Below are 18,304 nucleotides of genomic sequence, written 5' to 3' on the forward strand. Positions count from 1 at the left end.
ATGAGTGAATGACATGGCTTAATAGCAGTTTATTTAAAAAGAGTTTTGAATTTAAGTTGAGCAGCAAAAATAGCTAAGGTGGTCTTAGGTAGTAATAATAAAAGTATAGTGCCTGATTTCTGAATATCTAGAATCTTGGAATTACAGAGATTAGAAGTGATGAGGAAATTGAGACCTGAGATGTGAGATGACTTGCTCATGGTTCCACGCCAAATTTGTGATCAAAGTAGGACTTGAATTTAGAGATCATGGCTCTCAGTTAAATTTGCTTTCTACAAGTTCTACTATATTCTGTGCTTGTCAGACCACAACTGTAGCAGACGGTGCAATTATGAGCTCTACACTTAAGATATATAGTGACAAAGTAGAGTCTGTCCAAGGAAGGATGATGCAGGTGTTAGGGGAAAGTGGGAACCATATCACATGAATATCAGATGAAGACATTAAGGATATTTCACCTGGAGAAGAAAATACTTGCAAAGAGTGAGAAAATACTTGCACAAGTGAGTGGGAAAACATAGTATCTGTCCTAATATTTTTAAACATGTAAGTCATTATTCCTTTGCTCCAGAGAGGAAAAATAGAAGCCATGGGTAGAAACCATAGAGAAGTAAATTTCAACTCAATATGAAAAAAAAAATGGTCTCAAAATTAGAATTGACGAAGAATAAAATTCCAAGTGATAGATATATGCAAGTAGAGGGTAGATGATTATGTTAGGACAAGATTGTGAGTTCCTTTAGAGTAGAGGTCATGTTTTAGTTGTGTTTCCCTAGGACCTTGAATAGTGGCTGGCACATAGTATGCACTCACTTAAGATTTGTTATGCATCTTTTTAAAAAAAATTTTTATTGGACTATAGTTGCTTTACAATGTTGTGTTACTTTCTACTCTACAGCAAAGATTTGTTATGCATCTTTTAAAAGGGATTCTTTCATGGGTTGGGTGAGCATAGAGGTGAATAGGAACGTACTGTATTATTAACTCCAAGGAATTTTCCAACACTTAGGTTTATGATCCTTTGATAAAAATTCACACAAAGTAATGTATCAATATTTAATGAAGCAAGTCATTTCCTACTCTTACAACTAAAAGTCAGTGGAATTGTTGTTTCTTTCTAACTCTACTAAGCCCTGTCATGTTGTATTTTTGTTCTTTCTTTAGGAGAAGGCAAGGTTTGTTTGCCACGACTCCTGTCTTACACAAAGGAGATCAGGGCTAGTTACATCTCTGCACCTGGTAACCAAACTAAAATTCCATGTGGAAGTTTAAATAGAGTTTGTTTGTACAAGTAGCCTACGACCAATTTATGGAAACACTTGAGTGACGGTTATGCTTATAGATTCACACTTTTCAAAGTGATGACTAACCTAGAAAACCAGATTTTTCACGGAGTCCTAAATACTATTTAGATTGTCACCTTTTAAAAAATGTCTTAACAAATATCTTAAATATCACTTCAGGAAACTTATTTTTCACTGAATATTTTCTATTCAGAAAGTGTTGGTTTGACATTTGTTTTTTTTTTTTTTTTTGTGGACACAGAAGTGTCATTCCTTTCAGTACGTGCAGAGGACATTTGAAGGAGACAAAGAAAGTTTTATTTAGATTTACTCTGTTAGCCACAGAAAGCTATGAAGGACTAAATGATAATAAGGCAATTATTTGATTTGTTACTTTCATCTTATTCTTTGAGAATTTTTACAGTTTTTTTTTTTTCCAAAGTGGTCATACATATTTGTGTGCTCAGAAATCTATATCGATTTCCCACCAAGGTCTTTCATATGCTATGGGATTAATTTTCGTTCTTATCATATATATAAAGCACATTTCATGAAATATTATCACCTTAGTTCCATTTCAAATAATGGTGCTGCGTTAGCCATGAAGTTATTCATGAGGTATTTGGTTGTGATTCTAATTTCTTTTTAAAGAACCATATACTGTAAATATAGCAAGGTGCTTCTGAGAATTCATGATTTGGTGTTACACATTTAATGATGTTATTAGAATTTCTTCCTAGTTGTTAATTCCACTCACCTAAATGGAATAGATTTTGTGCTCTGTGTATTCCTAATATGTAGCTTGTTTAGGACCTTTCAGATATATGCACTTAACTGGGAGATTCTAAAATGTTTCCCAAATAAAAACCAATATCTTCTTTCCCTCTCCTTTATGAGTTATAAAGCACTTTCCCTCCCCCTCTTCTTTGATTTAATTTATATGCCAGAGATTTTTCTGCTCTGGGGATGAAAATGGAAGACCAGGGAAGAAAGCTGATAAAATAGAGATGATTCAAAGATCTGAAATATTTTTTCCTCACTCGATAGAAAGTAAACTATTTTTTCTCTTTTCCAATAACCATCATTTCCCTTGATCTTGGAATCACTCAAAACCTAGCCACTGAGTCCTGTATAAACTAATGCTCTGTCTCAAGATGTGGAGAAAGATAAAATACTGGTACTTGTACAGATTGTACTAGCTTGATTATATTTACAGTTAGGAGATACCGCAAATTTAAGAACGCCAATTTTTTTCTCATCACTGAGTATTTATTATATATAACAAATACATGGGAAAGAAAAAACTATATTGTGTGATATAAATAGTTTATTTACATTACAGAAAAAACATCAAGACAATGTATACTATTTCAAATATATCCATACATAATCAAATATAGCTGTAGTACATGTTTTCATTGGTGTAGATTACCACAAATGCAAGGCAACATGTGTAGATCTCATCTTATTCTTTTGTCTATAATACTGTATTGTGTAGTCCAAGCTCTTGGTAGTCCGGCCACTGTGCAACATGCTCCCTTTAGATTAACCTCGTGGACGCTCTTGTTGTGTTGTCTGAACTGTAGTGCCCTGTATTTTGCTTCTGTCTGTGAATTCTGTTGCTTCTGGGGCATTTCCTAGAAGGTTGGAAAGTTTACAGATCTTAGTCCAGTGCTATTACCTAAAGTCTGGTCCCACAATCACAGAGTGAAGTTGTGGATTAAGCAAATTATTAAAATATTTCAGACGAAAGAATTTATTATTAGCAGAAGCTGGAATTATGTTGGAAGAGGTTTTTGTTTTTGTTTTTTGTTTTTGCTTCTCCTTGCAGTTGTCTTTAAGCATCTGTTGAGGAGAACTGAAGAACAGAGGTGGAAGTTGAAGAGGAATACATTTACCTAGTCCTCAACAGCTTACTCATCAGGGCTCAAACAATGACTCAGCACAATGCAATCAAGCAAGTGTGAGCTCATCTAATCTCATGTTAAAGGTCTTCAACAACTTGATACTTTAAATGTCCCAAGGATGAATGTTATATTGGCATTTCAGTGCTACAAGTTTAAATCCTATCAAACCAGAGAGTGAGCCAACTGTTAATATGGGATATGTAATGAAAAGGGATATTGTTTTGGTTCAGCCTAATATCATTTTGTATATTAATGTTATAAGCTAGAGACATAAATTGGTACCAATTATTTAGCTTCTATAAAAAGCTAAGACTCAGTCAAATTATCTGAAAAGCTCTGATCTAGTAGCTTTTCTCTTATAATAAAATAATGCTTTGACAATACAAATAAAAATAACAAGATAAAGTTCATATAAAATCCAAAAAAAAAAAAATCCTATTATAATAAGCTGGGGGTGTCAGAAAATATATATTCATATATATGTTCATATGTGAGTAAATGTATATAGTATATACATATATGGGGTTTTTTTGGGGGTAGATCTGTCAAAATGAACATGGAGCTGGAAGTCACATTCCCAGCAAGTGGGAGCTGGAGATAAAAGACTGAAAATACATCTTCTCAGCAGGGCAACTCTCTTCATTTCAGAACATGTCTCTAGATGTCTGTATTCTTTATGACACATGTTTATTTAGGAGAAGGACAGATATTTGACTAAAGTAGTAAAAACAAGGGGAAAGAATTAGGAAAAGAAAGAAAGTGGGAAGAGGAGAAGAGAAAGAAAAGAGAGGTAGAAAAGAGGAGAGACCAGGTGACAATGAGATTAAAAGAAAATTGAAGAGAATGAGGGGACCTCTGCTTCGTGAAATTTTGTAAATCTTTTAGCAACTAGATGTTTTGGAAAAGGTCTTGACGGATGAGTGTGGCCAGGTCACCAGGAAGAGAGGGTTTGGGCAGGAAGGGTTAGAGGGGAGGATGGCCTAGCTGGAAAGTCTGGTTTTTGTGCAGAATGTTTTCAAGTGAATGAAATGAATCCATACTGAGAATAGTGTAGTTTATTGACTAGTATGACTCTTGGATTTTGGAAAGCTTGGATTGACTAGGAGAGTTTTATAAAATGCATTACAATAATGCCAGTTTAGTTCATGTGCTATTTCTCCTCCCCAAAAGTAAACAGAGGTAGGTTTTGTTTTGTTTTGTTTTTACATGGAAAATGAAAACAGCCGTATGTCTTAAAAAAATGGCTTGCCTAATTTGGAGCTCAGTTAGGTTGTCCTGAGCATCAGAATACAGACATCTTGACCAGCCAAGGGGCAGTATGACTGGTGGTTAAGTGCACAGGCTCTCATACTAGGCAGCCTAGATTCCATTTCTGCCCTTATTGCTCAGCTGTGTATACCCAGCAATTTGCTGACTTCTCATACCTCAGAGTCCCTATCTTGAAAATGGGGATAATTGTTCCTTCATAATGTTACCAAATGTATATGTATTGGTGTGTGTGTGTACACATATACATACACACACACACACACACACACACACACACACACAGAGACACAATTCCTGGGGAGATAAGGACCCTATGTATTCCAGTTGTTTTTAATTACATATGGGAATGAAGTTGATTAATAAGACTTCTAAACATCTGCTGAAATATTTAAAGTTCTGCAGTTTTGTCAGTACATGAAGTAGCAAATCAAATTGTTATGATTTTATATCTATTAAATATGAATTTCATTTTTCATGTGCTGATATTACTTAGAAGGCTCAAGACCCCTGGAGTAATATGGCACAGTTTCCTGTGTTTTAGATTCTTTTCTATCTTTTCTTTTATACTTAGTATTTTTGGTTTCTTGAGTTATTTTTATGCTCCCCAGAATCAATTTTAATGTAATCCACTGACTCACTTGGCATCTAAACATAAGAGTCAAGTTGATGAACTCAACTTGGCTTCGAGTAGCACAGAGCTCCCGTCGATGATGTTCCCTTAAGCCGTTAGGCCAGGGAAGGATCTATGAACCATATTTTGTCTTTTTCAAGAGCAAATGCCACACTTGTCCTCAAAGAAGATAGAACAATACAGATATAGAGATGTATTATGGCCTTTATTTTCTAAAGATATGATACTTTCTTTTATTTTCTTGTCTTCTTAAAATAACTTTTTGGGAAACATTCTGATTTACTGTAGAGCTGCACAAATGATTGAAAGTCTAAATGCCTTGTGAATTTGACAAAAACCTTGAAAAACTTCCTTGGAACTTTTATCTCAAGCAGAGTGAAATCAGATCAGAACAAAGAATCTTCAGTAACATTTCTGGTTAGACAGGACATAAATAATATGCATTCGGTTTGGAATCTAATTCTTGGTTTCCATGAATTTACACGCTAATGAAGGTAAGCCATACCTGGCCTCCCTCCTTTACTCCAAGCCCAATGCCAGACATTACTAATTATTCATGGTTTTCTTTCCTGTTGAAACTGGATGAGATCTCTGTACTTCTCTCAACCTAACTCTCCAGGAAACAATTACTGTCTGACTGTTTGGGGGTTTGATATGAAAGCTTGTTGTGAAATTTGCTGTGTGTTTCCATATATCAAAGGTTTTCATGTACTACAACATAATCATTCTCATTATAACTATTTTCTTTGAATTTTGTGATTAAAAATTATTTTGTTAACTTAAGATAAAAATGTATTTGTGGTTTATATCAAATATGTTAAAAATGACTATACGTGAGAGTTATACTTGGAAATATAAGTGCCCTAAATGAGAGCTATAATTTAATACTTTTCTAGGCCTTGTATAAAATCTATTCTGTGATGTCATTTGGCATACTAATCCGAGTAAGTCAGGAAACACTGCTTGTTTAAATAGTCTGTTAGTAGTCTGAATGAAGACTGACTTTTTATAGCTAAAAGAGAAAAGCATATTTAAACAAAGATTGGTATTACACATTAGAAGGGGAAAAAAGACCTTTCCTTAGAAAATAAATAATCCTCATCATAATGCAAAAATAAGGAAAAAAATTTGTACCACTCCAGCACGAAAGTCAATGTCTTTCCATTTGGCTATTCCAATGCTGTTATGATGAGGAAATAGGATTCCAGAGAATGGATGGCTGCAGAGTCCATGAAGGGACTTGTAATTAGAGAGCTCTAAGACAAGGAGGAATGACATATCCCTTCATGTGGGTGGCCACTGAGTACAGTTACTGACCTTGTGATGCAGAGGACCACCACACAGATGACAGCAATCTGAATCGTTCCAATCACAGCTGCGATTAAGACGTACTGAAATCGGACGGGGCCAGGAACAACGTATAGTACACTGTAGTCCTTTTTTTCACAGTGTTGTCCAGTATAACCAGCATCACACCTGGAAGAAATAGTGTCCAGTTACCTGTAGTTGCTGGACTCATTTTTATAGTTGGCCTACAGCTATTTATCTTCATTGTGAAATTAGGGCCTTTTGTTTCCCTTTCCTGCTCTTAAAAAAATAGTACTTTGTAGATATGCCTTTCAAATACTTGTTTTCAATAAGATCTCTTTGTGTTTTTTATTTCAAAGATAATGCAGTTTCTTTTTATACTTGTTTATATGAGTTTGAAGATAGGAGAGTTGGTAGATAATTTGTAGTGATAATATAGAGAGATGAGAGAAGCCCAGGAATAATTATTCTTTCTATGTATATTTTTTCAGGTGAGCTTTACATTTTATTTAACTTGCTCTTTAATTAACCTAAGTCAACATAATTGCTTGAGAAAAGACTTGTTTCTGATGACATGAGTATAAAAAATAGTACTACTTATCTATTTTTGGATAAAGCATTCCCTATGCTACTGTTAGAATAAATGTTAAAAAGTGTTAGGGCCAGAGGTACAACAAGAGTGATTTCTTTAATTTACTGGTCATAAAGTTGTCTGCTTATGGTAGAGAATTAAATTTCAGTAGGAAAAAGGTAATTATGATGTAGGCAATATGGTTGGTTCGGCAAAACAAGCCCATGCGCTATTCATCTGAGGATGAAGGCTGCTTCTCCCTCGCTCAGCCCTCATCAGAAAGCTCAGGTAGACAATCTGCGTGTTAGAATTAGCATTTGACCAGGAAACGAGGAAACAACTCACATGAAAACAGTACTAGTGGGGATCAACTTGTCATTGACTTTGTGCAACTATTTTAGTACTTCACTTTGAATTTCTCATTATTACGTCCTGGGATCTTTCCTCTCTGCATCAGAGAGGTTTAATAATGACGACTCTGCTGGGGATGACAGGGCAGCGGGTGCAACTTCTCACTGTTCTACTGGAAGGCAAGTGCTAGTGTATTCAATGAAGGAAAACATGAAAGGAAGGCAGTTCTTGAGAGAGAGAGAGAGGGAAAGGGAAAGGAAGAAAGAAGAAGGAGAAGATGAAGAAAAAGAAGAAGAGGGGGAGAGGAAAGGAGAGGGGAGGGGGAGAAGGGAGGGGAGAGAAGGAACAGAACAAGAGAGAGAAACTCCTTTCAGTGTATAGCAGCAATATGCAACCTGTTTCATCATTTGCCGCTTGTATATTCCTTTAATAAAAAATACGTTTGTTTTTTTCACTTTGGCTTTATCGTCTCTGAAATAATTATGTTCTATCCATGAGTATTCAGCAGATATTTGTATTTATTAACTAAATCCAGACAAGCAATTTCTTTGTGTCTCAACTGAGTCTGAATCTGTGGATGTATAGCTAATATCTCACTCTACAAGCCTTGTGGATAGTGGATCCTAGCAAAACCAAGATTGATGATATTTATTAGAAGACCTGAAGGACTTTGGAAAAGGCAGCCTCCCAAAAGCAACCGTGTTATCTTTAGGCCTCATCCATTCATTTGTTTGAGAAATATTTATCAAGCACCTGATCTGTGCCAAGCACTGCTCTGTGTCCATGGGAAAGAGTGATGAATAAACCAGAGGAGGCTGTGTCTTTAAGGAACTTGTAATGCCCAAAGTTCAATTTAAAATTCCACCAGAAGAGTGTATATAATGATGTGTTACATAGTACTTGGGTATGTACACACATTTTGTTGTTTTCTAGTTTGTGCATGTGTGTGGGTGTGTGTGTGTGTGTGTGTGTGTGTAGGAAAGAGACAAAAGTTTGGCTGCTGATCACCCATTCAGGCAGAATGCCATCCAATTCTCTGTAAACATCCAGAATTTAGTTTCTATATTTTTACTTTATACATTTAAAAGTTAAAGGGTGAAAACATTACCTGCAAGATGGCTCCTGCATATTGATAGAATGTTCGCACTTCCCGTGCATGCAGAAGCCATTGTAATGTTCTGGGCAAGGTATGTGGTGTTCTCTGGCACTTTCTTCTAATTTGTTAGCATTCTCTGTGAATACAGATAAAAGCAACATCCCCTGTAAATACTTTCTTAGCCTGGTTAGATCAACCAGTACATTAAGAAGCAAAGCTACAGTAGGCAAAAATATTTAAAAGGGCAAGAATTAAAAGGCCATGCTTCAGAAGAAAGAGGGAGAAAGAATTGAAAGACAGATGTCTTTACAATTGTGTTTAGAGATGAAACTCCAAAATTACCCAGTACTTTTCATGCTTTTATGTAATTTCCTACATCTTTAAGAGCCAGTGATGTTTCTATGAGTTGTCAGACAGCTTTAATTTTCCTTGTGTAGAGACTGTACATTGATCATAAAATAATTCAAGAAGAAATATCCTATTTTTTGAATTTTAAAGCCCAGCATAATGTCCCTAAAAGTAAATTGCTGCAATACGTTGATACTCTCTCCATGTGAGAGCTTAAAAATTAAAATATGGCCGTGTTCAATTGTTAAACAGAAGTTTTCCAAAACCAAATGCAAATTTCAACAAATGTATTCTTTCGGGCTTTATTCATCTACTGTGAACATGAATTTTCCTAGCGCCCATACATTTTTTTATTGCCTAAATAATGCTATTGAAAGAGCAAATGTTATTTCAGAATCACTTATGTAGATACTAACACAGTACATACTGAATGCTATGAGTGTATTCTAATTCATAATATTTGGCCTATGTTACAATGTCATGTGAAATTTAAACTTATGGTGAAGAAAAAAATCTTGTGTTCTAAAATGAACCCTTTCTTCTGTCATTAACAAGTTTTATTTTCTCATGTTTCTATAAAGGTATTAAATTTTTTTCTGACCTCTGTTAGTCTAAATACATTTGCTTCTCATTTGTAATGCCATCTCTAAGCAGTCTTTGGATTCTTTATATGTTCATTTTATAACATAAAGTTTTGCCTTTTTTGAGTTTCTTCTATAATCTGAGACCTGATATACTTTAAAATTCTTCCCTAAACGCACGAGAAATATAACTCTCTTGACTTCAATCTGAAGATACTTTTCAAGACCACAGTAATCGGTCAGCAGTAATGCGTTCTCCCAGTGATGGAAGATTGAGAATCAATTACTATTTTTATGAAACAGATTATATCCTATCATTTCCACATAGGGGTATAGTTTTTTTTATTATAGTGCATCCTTATAATTTTTACTGGCAGTCATGGATGATGACTGTATTCATCATGAGAAAAAAATGTACCTTTGGTATTAGTGAATTAGACAAATGTATTATTTATGTTTAAGCAGAGCTATAAAATATCTATATATTTTAAGATCTAGGTTGTCATCTGAAAAACATTAAAGTTTGAAGTAAATTGTTAAATATGTTAAGTGCTTTCTTGTGTAGGGATATTTATGCACATCAGTATGGTGGGTAATATTTCAAATTACATACCCAGATTAATAAAGGATTTATCATAAGGATGCTGAAGAGACTGGTGATGGCATTTAAATCATTCATTTGTTTTATATCTATGTCTTTTTACCTATTTAGGTGATCTTTTGTTTGCATTGTAATATTTCTACTTTGATAATTACTATTAAACTGAAAGAACCACTTCCATAGAAAAGACTGAGAATGTATAGAACTTTCTCTTTTGGTTTCTTCCATTCTTCCAAGCTACTATGGTGTTTTCGGTAAGAAATACTGCTTGCAGTAAGCAAACACACCAAAACTGAAATGGATAGTGTGGGGTAAAGTTTCCAATATGGAGTATGTGACCAAAATAGAAGCAGAACGACCGCAGTATTTAGATACATCTTGAGAGGGCTCGTGGTCATTCATGAATCCATGAAGACTGGGCTCATTCTGTGCCTTGGCTGGGGGGCTACAAGCCAGAGTGGACAAACCACGCACCTGCTGTTGAAAGACGACTTTAGCAGTGGGGTTTGCCAGCCTCACTGCTGATGTAATGAACCAGCACTGATTTTCACTCTTATTTCTGGATCTTCTCCCCATAACAAACTATTCAACACTTCTATTTAGTGTTCGTTAGTAACCCTTCAGTGCTTCTGCACACCTGCATGTAGGGGAATTTTCTGTAACTTCCCTACCTTCACTTATACACTGTGATTTCAGTCATAGTATTTTTCAAACACATCTTATTAGGGCTATTCTTCTTTCTGTCAGTTGCAAAAGAAGAGCAAGAATTTTCTTAACTCAAAATCCATTTTTTAAGGCTATTTTATTTTTAACTCTGTCCCTCACCCCATACTGTTTTTGTTTCTGAATCTGTACCATGTCCACAATTAGGAACTGAGTCCAAGGGCAAAATAGGAGCTTGTTTGAGTGAGACTGTTGCCTTAGTGTAGTAAGAGCTGGATATTTTCACAAAGTTCATTATCCAGACAGGATGATCACGTGGGAGGGGAATAGTTTCCATCATAAAATCTGCTAATTAGTTTACACCATTCCTTATGAACTTGGAGTGCTCTGTTATGCTGCTCGTAGGATACTGTCAAATAAGAAAGTTAGAGAGATTGAAAATAAATGAGTAGAAGAAATGAACCCTGGGCAAGAAAATGAGGAATCATCAATATATGTCAACAAATTTATAGTCAATCCAAGCAAGTAAACCAGTTGATTGAAAACCTGAATATATAACCACTTCTAGTAATGCAATAGACATGTTTTAGAAATGAGATCTGAGTATATTACGAAGAGTAGAAACACAGAAATATAATATACAAACCAAATATGTGTATGGACCATAATGGATATTTGTGATCCTGATGTTTATGCATAGGTATTTAAGCAATAACAAAAGCATTTAATGGTTTAAAATAATAGAAAAATGATACTTTGGAAGTCTGCACGTTTTCTCCGGTGGTTGACGATTTAGACATCAACTTCTCTGTTCTCCATTTAAAAAGAGATTTAATGTAAGGGTTGTGCTCTTTCTTCTGAGACAGAGAGTGATCATGGTAGAAACTCTTCGTGTCTTTGTTTAAAATCCTTGTCCAGTTTCCTGTTTAAATGTTTACAAATTGTTTATTCTGAATGAGATCCTGCCTTTTTTAAGAAACAACTTCTGGTATAATCTGAGTTACTTGCAGCAGAGCTAATAGGGCTGCATGCCCATTGCTAGTCAACATTCCAGTCAAGAGCTATAGAAGTGGGCTGCTGTAAAGCACAGCTACATGTATTGTTTCTATCCTGGTGCTTTCAGGGAAAGAGACACAGCAAGCTGAAGAGACAGAGGAAATGGTGAATAGCAAGACCTTGCTTTAATCACAAGTCAAGTAAGATAAGTGGAATAGAAAGTGGGCAGAGCCAGGCATAGCAGTTCAGATATTTAAATCAACATAGCCCAGAGTGTGGTGTGTGTGTACACGTGTATTTATCATTACCCCTGCTTTCTTCCCCAAAAGTTGGAAACAAGATGTCATTCAGAGAATTAATCTATCAAAGCAACACATTATCGACTGAAGCAGAAATATGACTGTAAAATTTGACTAAAATTATCCTTATATCTGAAGAAAGGATGTTTCCCTTTGGATAAGGGTTAGAGTTTGGCAAAAGAAACATCTGAATGTCATGCTGTGTCATCTATTCAAGTGCCCTCTGGGATGCCGTGCCCTCAGAAGCCAACTTGAACTAGCAAACCCAGAGTGCCCAGTTGCAAAGATGGATGCACTAGATTATTAGTGTCTGATGCTATTAAATACTCAGTTAACCCATTTCTCTTGTTTTGATGCTCTGCTCTTTAGTCTTAAAATAGTTGGACTTCTGTGTAGCTGGCTTTGACAGTACCACCTAGATATCTTATCCATTTGACAGTTATGTATTTCATTTGAGTGAATTGATTGGTTCTGAGTTTCCATGCATTTTGGGGGCACAAGTCAGCTTTCTTCAGCCCACTGAATTCTTGGGGTTTGTAAAATCAAATTTCTGCACCTATAGGCTGAAGGACCAGATCCTACCCATGGTGTATTACAGTCTGGGAGGACATCTGGGGGCTGGTCAGATGATATTTCTCTGGAGACAGCCGCATCTTGCTTTAATCAGGCCTTTCTTTAGAATATATATACAAATCCTTTAGGCCTCTGATTCCCCATGAGGAGTCTGATTCTGTGTAAGGATTTTAGAGTAAGTTGGAAAGATCCTAAACTAGAGGTATCATCAGGATTTAGAGGATGCTTTAGGGGGGCAGATTTCCGCTGCACATTTTTAAGCAAACAGAGCTGTTCAATGGGGGAATGAGTTATATAGTGAAGTGATGAGTTTGTGGTGGTGTGAAAATTTCTCAGATGTGTTACTATTTCTCAGATGTTGTAGAGTGTTACTGTATGGTAGATTGGATTATTTCAGATCTCTAGGTTCTTTGAATTTTAAGAGTAATATTTATTTCTATTCTTAATATTTACTTATAATAAATTACTAATAAATATTTATTGCAAAATATTATTATTGATATCCTAGGAAAAAGAAGTGGAGAAATAAGGACATTATTTAGGTAAGGAAATCACTTTGCCTTAATTATGGGGACATTTTACTTTTTAAAGAGGGTAAAATATCTTAAATATTTACTGGGTCTGTAATTCAGACATTCTAGCATAAAGTGATCTTTACTACATATTGTCTTCTTTGTGGGGAACAATATGCTTGTGGATCTTCAATTTTTAACATTATGCTTTAACATCGTGAATTATCTTGACAAGTACATGCATGTGACTTGTACAGTGTGGTTTATTATCTTTTCAACTCTCTTTTCCTGTGGGCACACAAAATGTGCCACATTTCTTCAGCAAAATGAAATTTGCATTTTTGATGTATTTATATAATACTTCTATTTTTCATGTTTATAACAGTACAAGGAAACTCCAGCACTGAGATATTCCTCTACTGATGATTACTTGATTTTACTGTAATCAGTGATTACTTGATTTTACTCTTCTCCTGCTTACTGCCCTATTGCTAAAGCAGTTTGAAAATAATTTTATTTAACCAACTAGAAAAATAAAAACTATCTTTCTTTCCATTATATTTATATTGTGCCTGGGACAGAAACAAATTATGAATTTAGAAGTAAAGTCATGATGGTCCCATTGTTGATTAGAGTTGGTTTCAAAGAAAATATAGAACTCTTATGATTTCCTGTCCTTATCAGGTATAAACATATGAGGTGGCAGTAAAACCTCCTATCTAGCTTGAATTGCAATCGAAGTTTTTTAAAGACCAGAAAAGCATTCCTATTGAATGGGTTCTGAATGTAATGCAATATGAGTTCTTGCAACTTAACAAATTCTATAATAACCTCACCTGCTGTCATAGTTTCTTCAAGGCACAGATGAGTAGATGAGAAGAGTCTCTCTTTTTTTAAGCCTCTAGGACAGAGACTCAAATGAGAATGCTAGCTGAAAGTGACAGCTTAGCACAACGGATGTGGAAGCATTTAAGGACACGATCAATTCTAAAGTTCTGTAGAGAGCAGAGGCCCAGTCACAATATTCCTAGTTATTTCATCTGTTAAAGATTTTAAAAGAAAACCTTCAAAATAGAGATCACGTCCTTCAAGTGCTACATTTCTTCTGCAAGTTGAACATTATCCTATTTTTTCAGAAGAGTAATTGAAACTATTTGGATCCAGAACTTTGCTAATTAGGCAGAGGTATGGGTTGGGAGCAGGATGCATGGGGATGCAGAGAAATTCTTTCTTATTGTACTATTGATCAGGCACTAATATAAAATGTGAAATGTGATTATCCATATCACCACTTGCATATATAAATATTCTTATTGGACATAAAATTAAAATACAATGGAAGAAAACTAATTTTTGTGTTACTGCATTCTCAGGCAAGACCTTAATGGCATTATTCAAGAATTGCCTGAATTTAAATTGGAAAAGGTAACAGCATCTGAAATAGACATAGTAATTTGGGGACTGGAGTGACTGAAATGCAACAATACTGGATGATTACTTGCATGGGCTTTTATTATCTCAGTTTCTACTGGTAATATATTTACATGGATAAAAGCTGAGAAATCTAAAAAAAAAAAAAAAAGCTGAGAAATCTGTAAAACCTTGGAAGAGAAGCTTGTATGTACCATTTTAACTTATGACATGCAAATACAATTTTAATAAATTGAAGAATTTGACATCACAAGTTTCATACAGATTTAGCCAGAAATTCTAGACCTCCAAGAAAAAAAGAAGAAGAAGTTGTTTATTATTAGGAGGAAAATAAGCAGATCTTTAGCCATTTTCTCTGTCCCCTGCCTTAGGAATGCCCTGCCTGGCTTCTGATGGCGGAGCCCTCCAAATAGTGAAGAGAACAGGCAACTGGGGGAAACTGCACTCTGCCTATAATGGTCCTTTTCAAACTTCACCATTCAGTCAAGAGCCTATTAACTCTCAGCAAGTGGGTAACTCCTATAGGTTTAGAGGATTATGCTTGAAGACCTTTTAAAAATATAGTATTTTTTGGAACTTTAGATGTCTTTGACAACACTGTGTAAACATCAGGCCTTGGGACGAGGCAGGGATCCATGGTTCATTAGCCTCTCGGGAGTCCAGAGCTGGAGTTGCCGTAAGCTTATCTGGGGCAATTTGCTACAGCTCTCCCCACTGAGCTTTTGCTGCAGCAACCCTGCTCTCTTCCAAGCTGCTCTTCATAGACAAAGTTTACTGTAAACCTTAGAGAAAGAAAAAATTATGGGAAGCCATTTTATGCCAGGTATTCTCCCCTCCCCTTTTTTCTTTTGTCTTGAACTAAACCTATGCATTTCTGGCCAAACTTATTTGCTTAGTGGCTAACCTGGGTGTCCTTTCTTAGTGAGCTTCTTGGGTAACAGTGCTGAAAATGACAACACAAGTGACAGAGGGTTCAGGTCCTGTCCACTTTTGCCTTCTGGGCTATGTGAGTCAAGCTGTTTTCTCCTTTATAGGCTACGTATGCAGCAATGGGTAAATAGTTAAGATAAACCTTCTCAGGTGACACATTTGTTTTCCTCTGTGACTCTGAAATTATTTAGCCAACAGAGAATGAGGAGGATTTAGGCTGCAGCAGTCACTGAAACACAGCAGAAATTTTTAAAGATTTTAATAACGTAGATAGGACCAAAAAATTGGTAATATATTATATGAACATTTCTTGAGTACCTACTATGTGTCTGGCACTGTGCTATGTACTATACATAATGTACTATATCTGTGGGTTGTTTCCATATGATTTGGTTGTTGTCTTCTAAACACAGCCAAGAAAACAGATTCTCAAGACAGGATGATAAATCTACAATTCCTGGAGTATCTACAACATGCCTAACATTGTGTTAATACTTAACATGACAAAAATGTATACCTTAATGTAGCCCTTCAAAGTAGATTTATAAAAATCTCATTTTATATAGATGAGGAAACTGAAGCTCAAATAGGTTTGATTACTTGTCTTAGAAATTTACACAATCGATAAGCAGAACTGGGGTCAAAACTAGGGCTCTTTCCAGTGTACCATGCAGACCACGCAGCTAAGAACTTTTTAAACCACAAGACAAGCCCTGGTCTGGGAAGATCCCACATGCCGCGGAGCAGCTAAGCCCGTGCGCCACAACTGCAGAGCCTGAGTCTAGAGCCCACGAGCCACAACTGCTGAAGCCCGCGCGCCTAGAGCCTGTGCTCCGCAACAGGAGAGGCCCCCGCAGTGAGCAGCCCGCGCACGGCAATGAAGAGGAGCCCCCGCTCTCCGCAACTGGAGAAAAGCCCGGGTGCAGCAATGTAGACCCAACACAGCCAAAAATTAAAAAAATAAATAATAAAATAAATAAATTAAAAAAAAATTAATAATGAGTGGGTTAGTATCCTCAAATTCCTCTTTTAAGGGTAACGTTGCTTGTTCTAGCGCAGATACACCTTAACTGCTTGTCAAAAATAGATTTCCAGGGTTTGGTTGGTCCTGATCACCTGAATCAGAAGCACCAGCTGAGGCACCTGAAGTTGGTCTTTTAAAAAAGTACCCCAGGCAATTCCGACATTCAGATGATTTGGATCACAATACTTTTGACACCACCTTAGCTGTTTCTCATCTCTCTGTCTCTAGCCATCTAATGGTAGGTTTTCCCGTTCCCTGGATCCTGCTTCCTTCCCTTGATTACTACGCTGGCGCTGCTCCATCTTCGTGGTCCCAAGTCTATCTCGGCTCCTTCCCTTAAAGGACGGATCTCAGCCAGCTGTTCCGTGTCCAGGAGTGTGTGAGCAGTGGGTTGCCCGGTGCTGCTATTCCCACACCCTCCTTGGATGTGATGAGAAGTCATCAGGGGCCTTCAGCTATCAAGCCTTCCTTGATCTTGGTAGTCAGCCTGAACACTTCATTTTATTTTAGAATACACTTCATTTTTTTAAAATAAATTTATTTATTTTATTTATTTATTTTTGGCTATGTTGGGTCTTCGTTGCTGCTCGCAGGCTTTCTCTAGTTGTGGCGAGCGGGGGCTACCCTTCATTGCGGTGCATGGGCTTCTCATTGTGGTGGCTTCTCTTGTTGCGGAGCACGGGCTCTTGGAGCACGTGCTTCAGTAGTTGTGGCTCGCAGGCTCTAGAGCGCAGGCTCAGTTATGGTGGCGCACAGGCTTAGTTGCTCCGCGGCATGGGGGATCTTCCCGGACCAGGTCTCGAACCTGTGTCCCCTGCATTTGTGGATTCTTAACCACTGTGCCACCAGGGAAGCCCACACTTCATTTTTATTATTTTATTTTATTTTATTTTATTTTACGCCCCTTTTGAGAACACAACACTCAAAGAATAGGCTGTCTGCCTGCAACAAATGCCAGCATCTGCGAGAGACTTCTAAATGTTGTCAGAATCCAGGTATCCTGAGACCAACTCTCACAAATCTCTAGGCTTCTTTAATGGCTCTGTTAGACAACTAACCAGAATAGCAACAAGAATTCTCTGTGTGAAAGCAAATGAAGCTTTCTCTTGGATATAGAAACAAATAATACCGCTGAGAAAAGGTGCAGATTATATCAAGGATTATGATTAGTTCAATTTCCAGATGGGAGTAAAGGAGCATTGGTCCATTGGTGGTATCTTTAGACATTCAGCTAGTCTGTAGAAAAGATAAAGTTATAAGAGAAGCAGTGGGAGCAGGAAAGAAGACAAATAGAGGGAATAAATGGAAGCCTAGTCACCATTTGTGGCAGTGTGACAACTGGGAGAGATGGTACTACAACAAACAGCAGGTGTTGACAGCACAAGAGTAGGGAAGCTGGGGAAGGACATCTCTTTAGTTCCTTGAGAAGGACAAGACAGCCACCCTTTCTTTTAAATTGCGGGCCTTAAGGACAATGGACATACTTTCCAGACCAGGGTTTCCCAAGGGGAGCTCTGTCAATGCAGTGCTACTTCTGGAGCAGGCTTCATGGAAAAAGGGGTTCTATAGTCAAATAAGTTTGGGAAAGAGTGGATTAAACACAGTTATATGCATCTCTTTACTGCTTGTTTTCAAGAGTCTTTAAAAGGCTAACCTGCATTGTGAAATGCCTAGAAAGGACACACATTATGGAGTGTTCCTAAACTCATTTGTCTAGGAAACTTCCCTCTCCCTTTTAGGAACATTTTGTGGGACTATTCCACCAGACTCCTTTCTGGGAAACATTGCATTAGACCATAGCATCTCCAAATTTTTCACATTACCACACACATAGAAAAGGATAAGATTTGGTTTTAGGCAAACAGAGGAGACAGTCGGCCTGGGGGCTCTAGCCATTCAAGCCACCTGACTGCTAAAGTAGATTAATGAG

General features: G+C 36.7%; 1 protein-coding gene across 1 annotated transcript in view; it reads right to left on the reverse strand.

Moving 5' to 3' along the window:
• Positions 1 to 2,530: 2,530 nt before the first annotated feature.
• Positions 2,531 to 18,304, reverse strand: part of TMEFF2 (transmembrane protein with EGF like and two follistatin like domains 2) — a 249,896-nt gene continuing 234,122 nt past the window's right edge. Inside the window, exons 8-10 of the mRNA XM_036858121.1 lie at positions 8,429 to 8,552; positions 6,408 to 6,566; positions 2,531 to 2,920 (exon numbers count right to left, since the gene is read on the reverse strand). Coding sequence (XP_036714016.1) covers positions 2,824 to 2,920; positions 6,408 to 6,566; positions 8,429 to 8,552 — 380 coding nt within the window. The 3' untranslated portion in view covers positions 2,531 to 2,823. The remainder of the gene's footprint in view (positions 2,921 to 6,407; positions 6,567 to 8,428; positions 8,553 to 18,304) is intronic.

Source organism: Balaenoptera musculus, chromosome 7 (genome assembly GCF_009873245.2).
Source record: "Balaenoptera musculus isolate JJ_BM4_2016_0621 chromosome 7, mBalMus1.pri.v3, whole genome shotgun sequence".
Classification (NCBI taxonomy): Eukaryota; Metazoa; Chordata; class Mammalia; order Artiodactyla; family Balaenopteridae; genus Balaenoptera; species Balaenoptera musculus.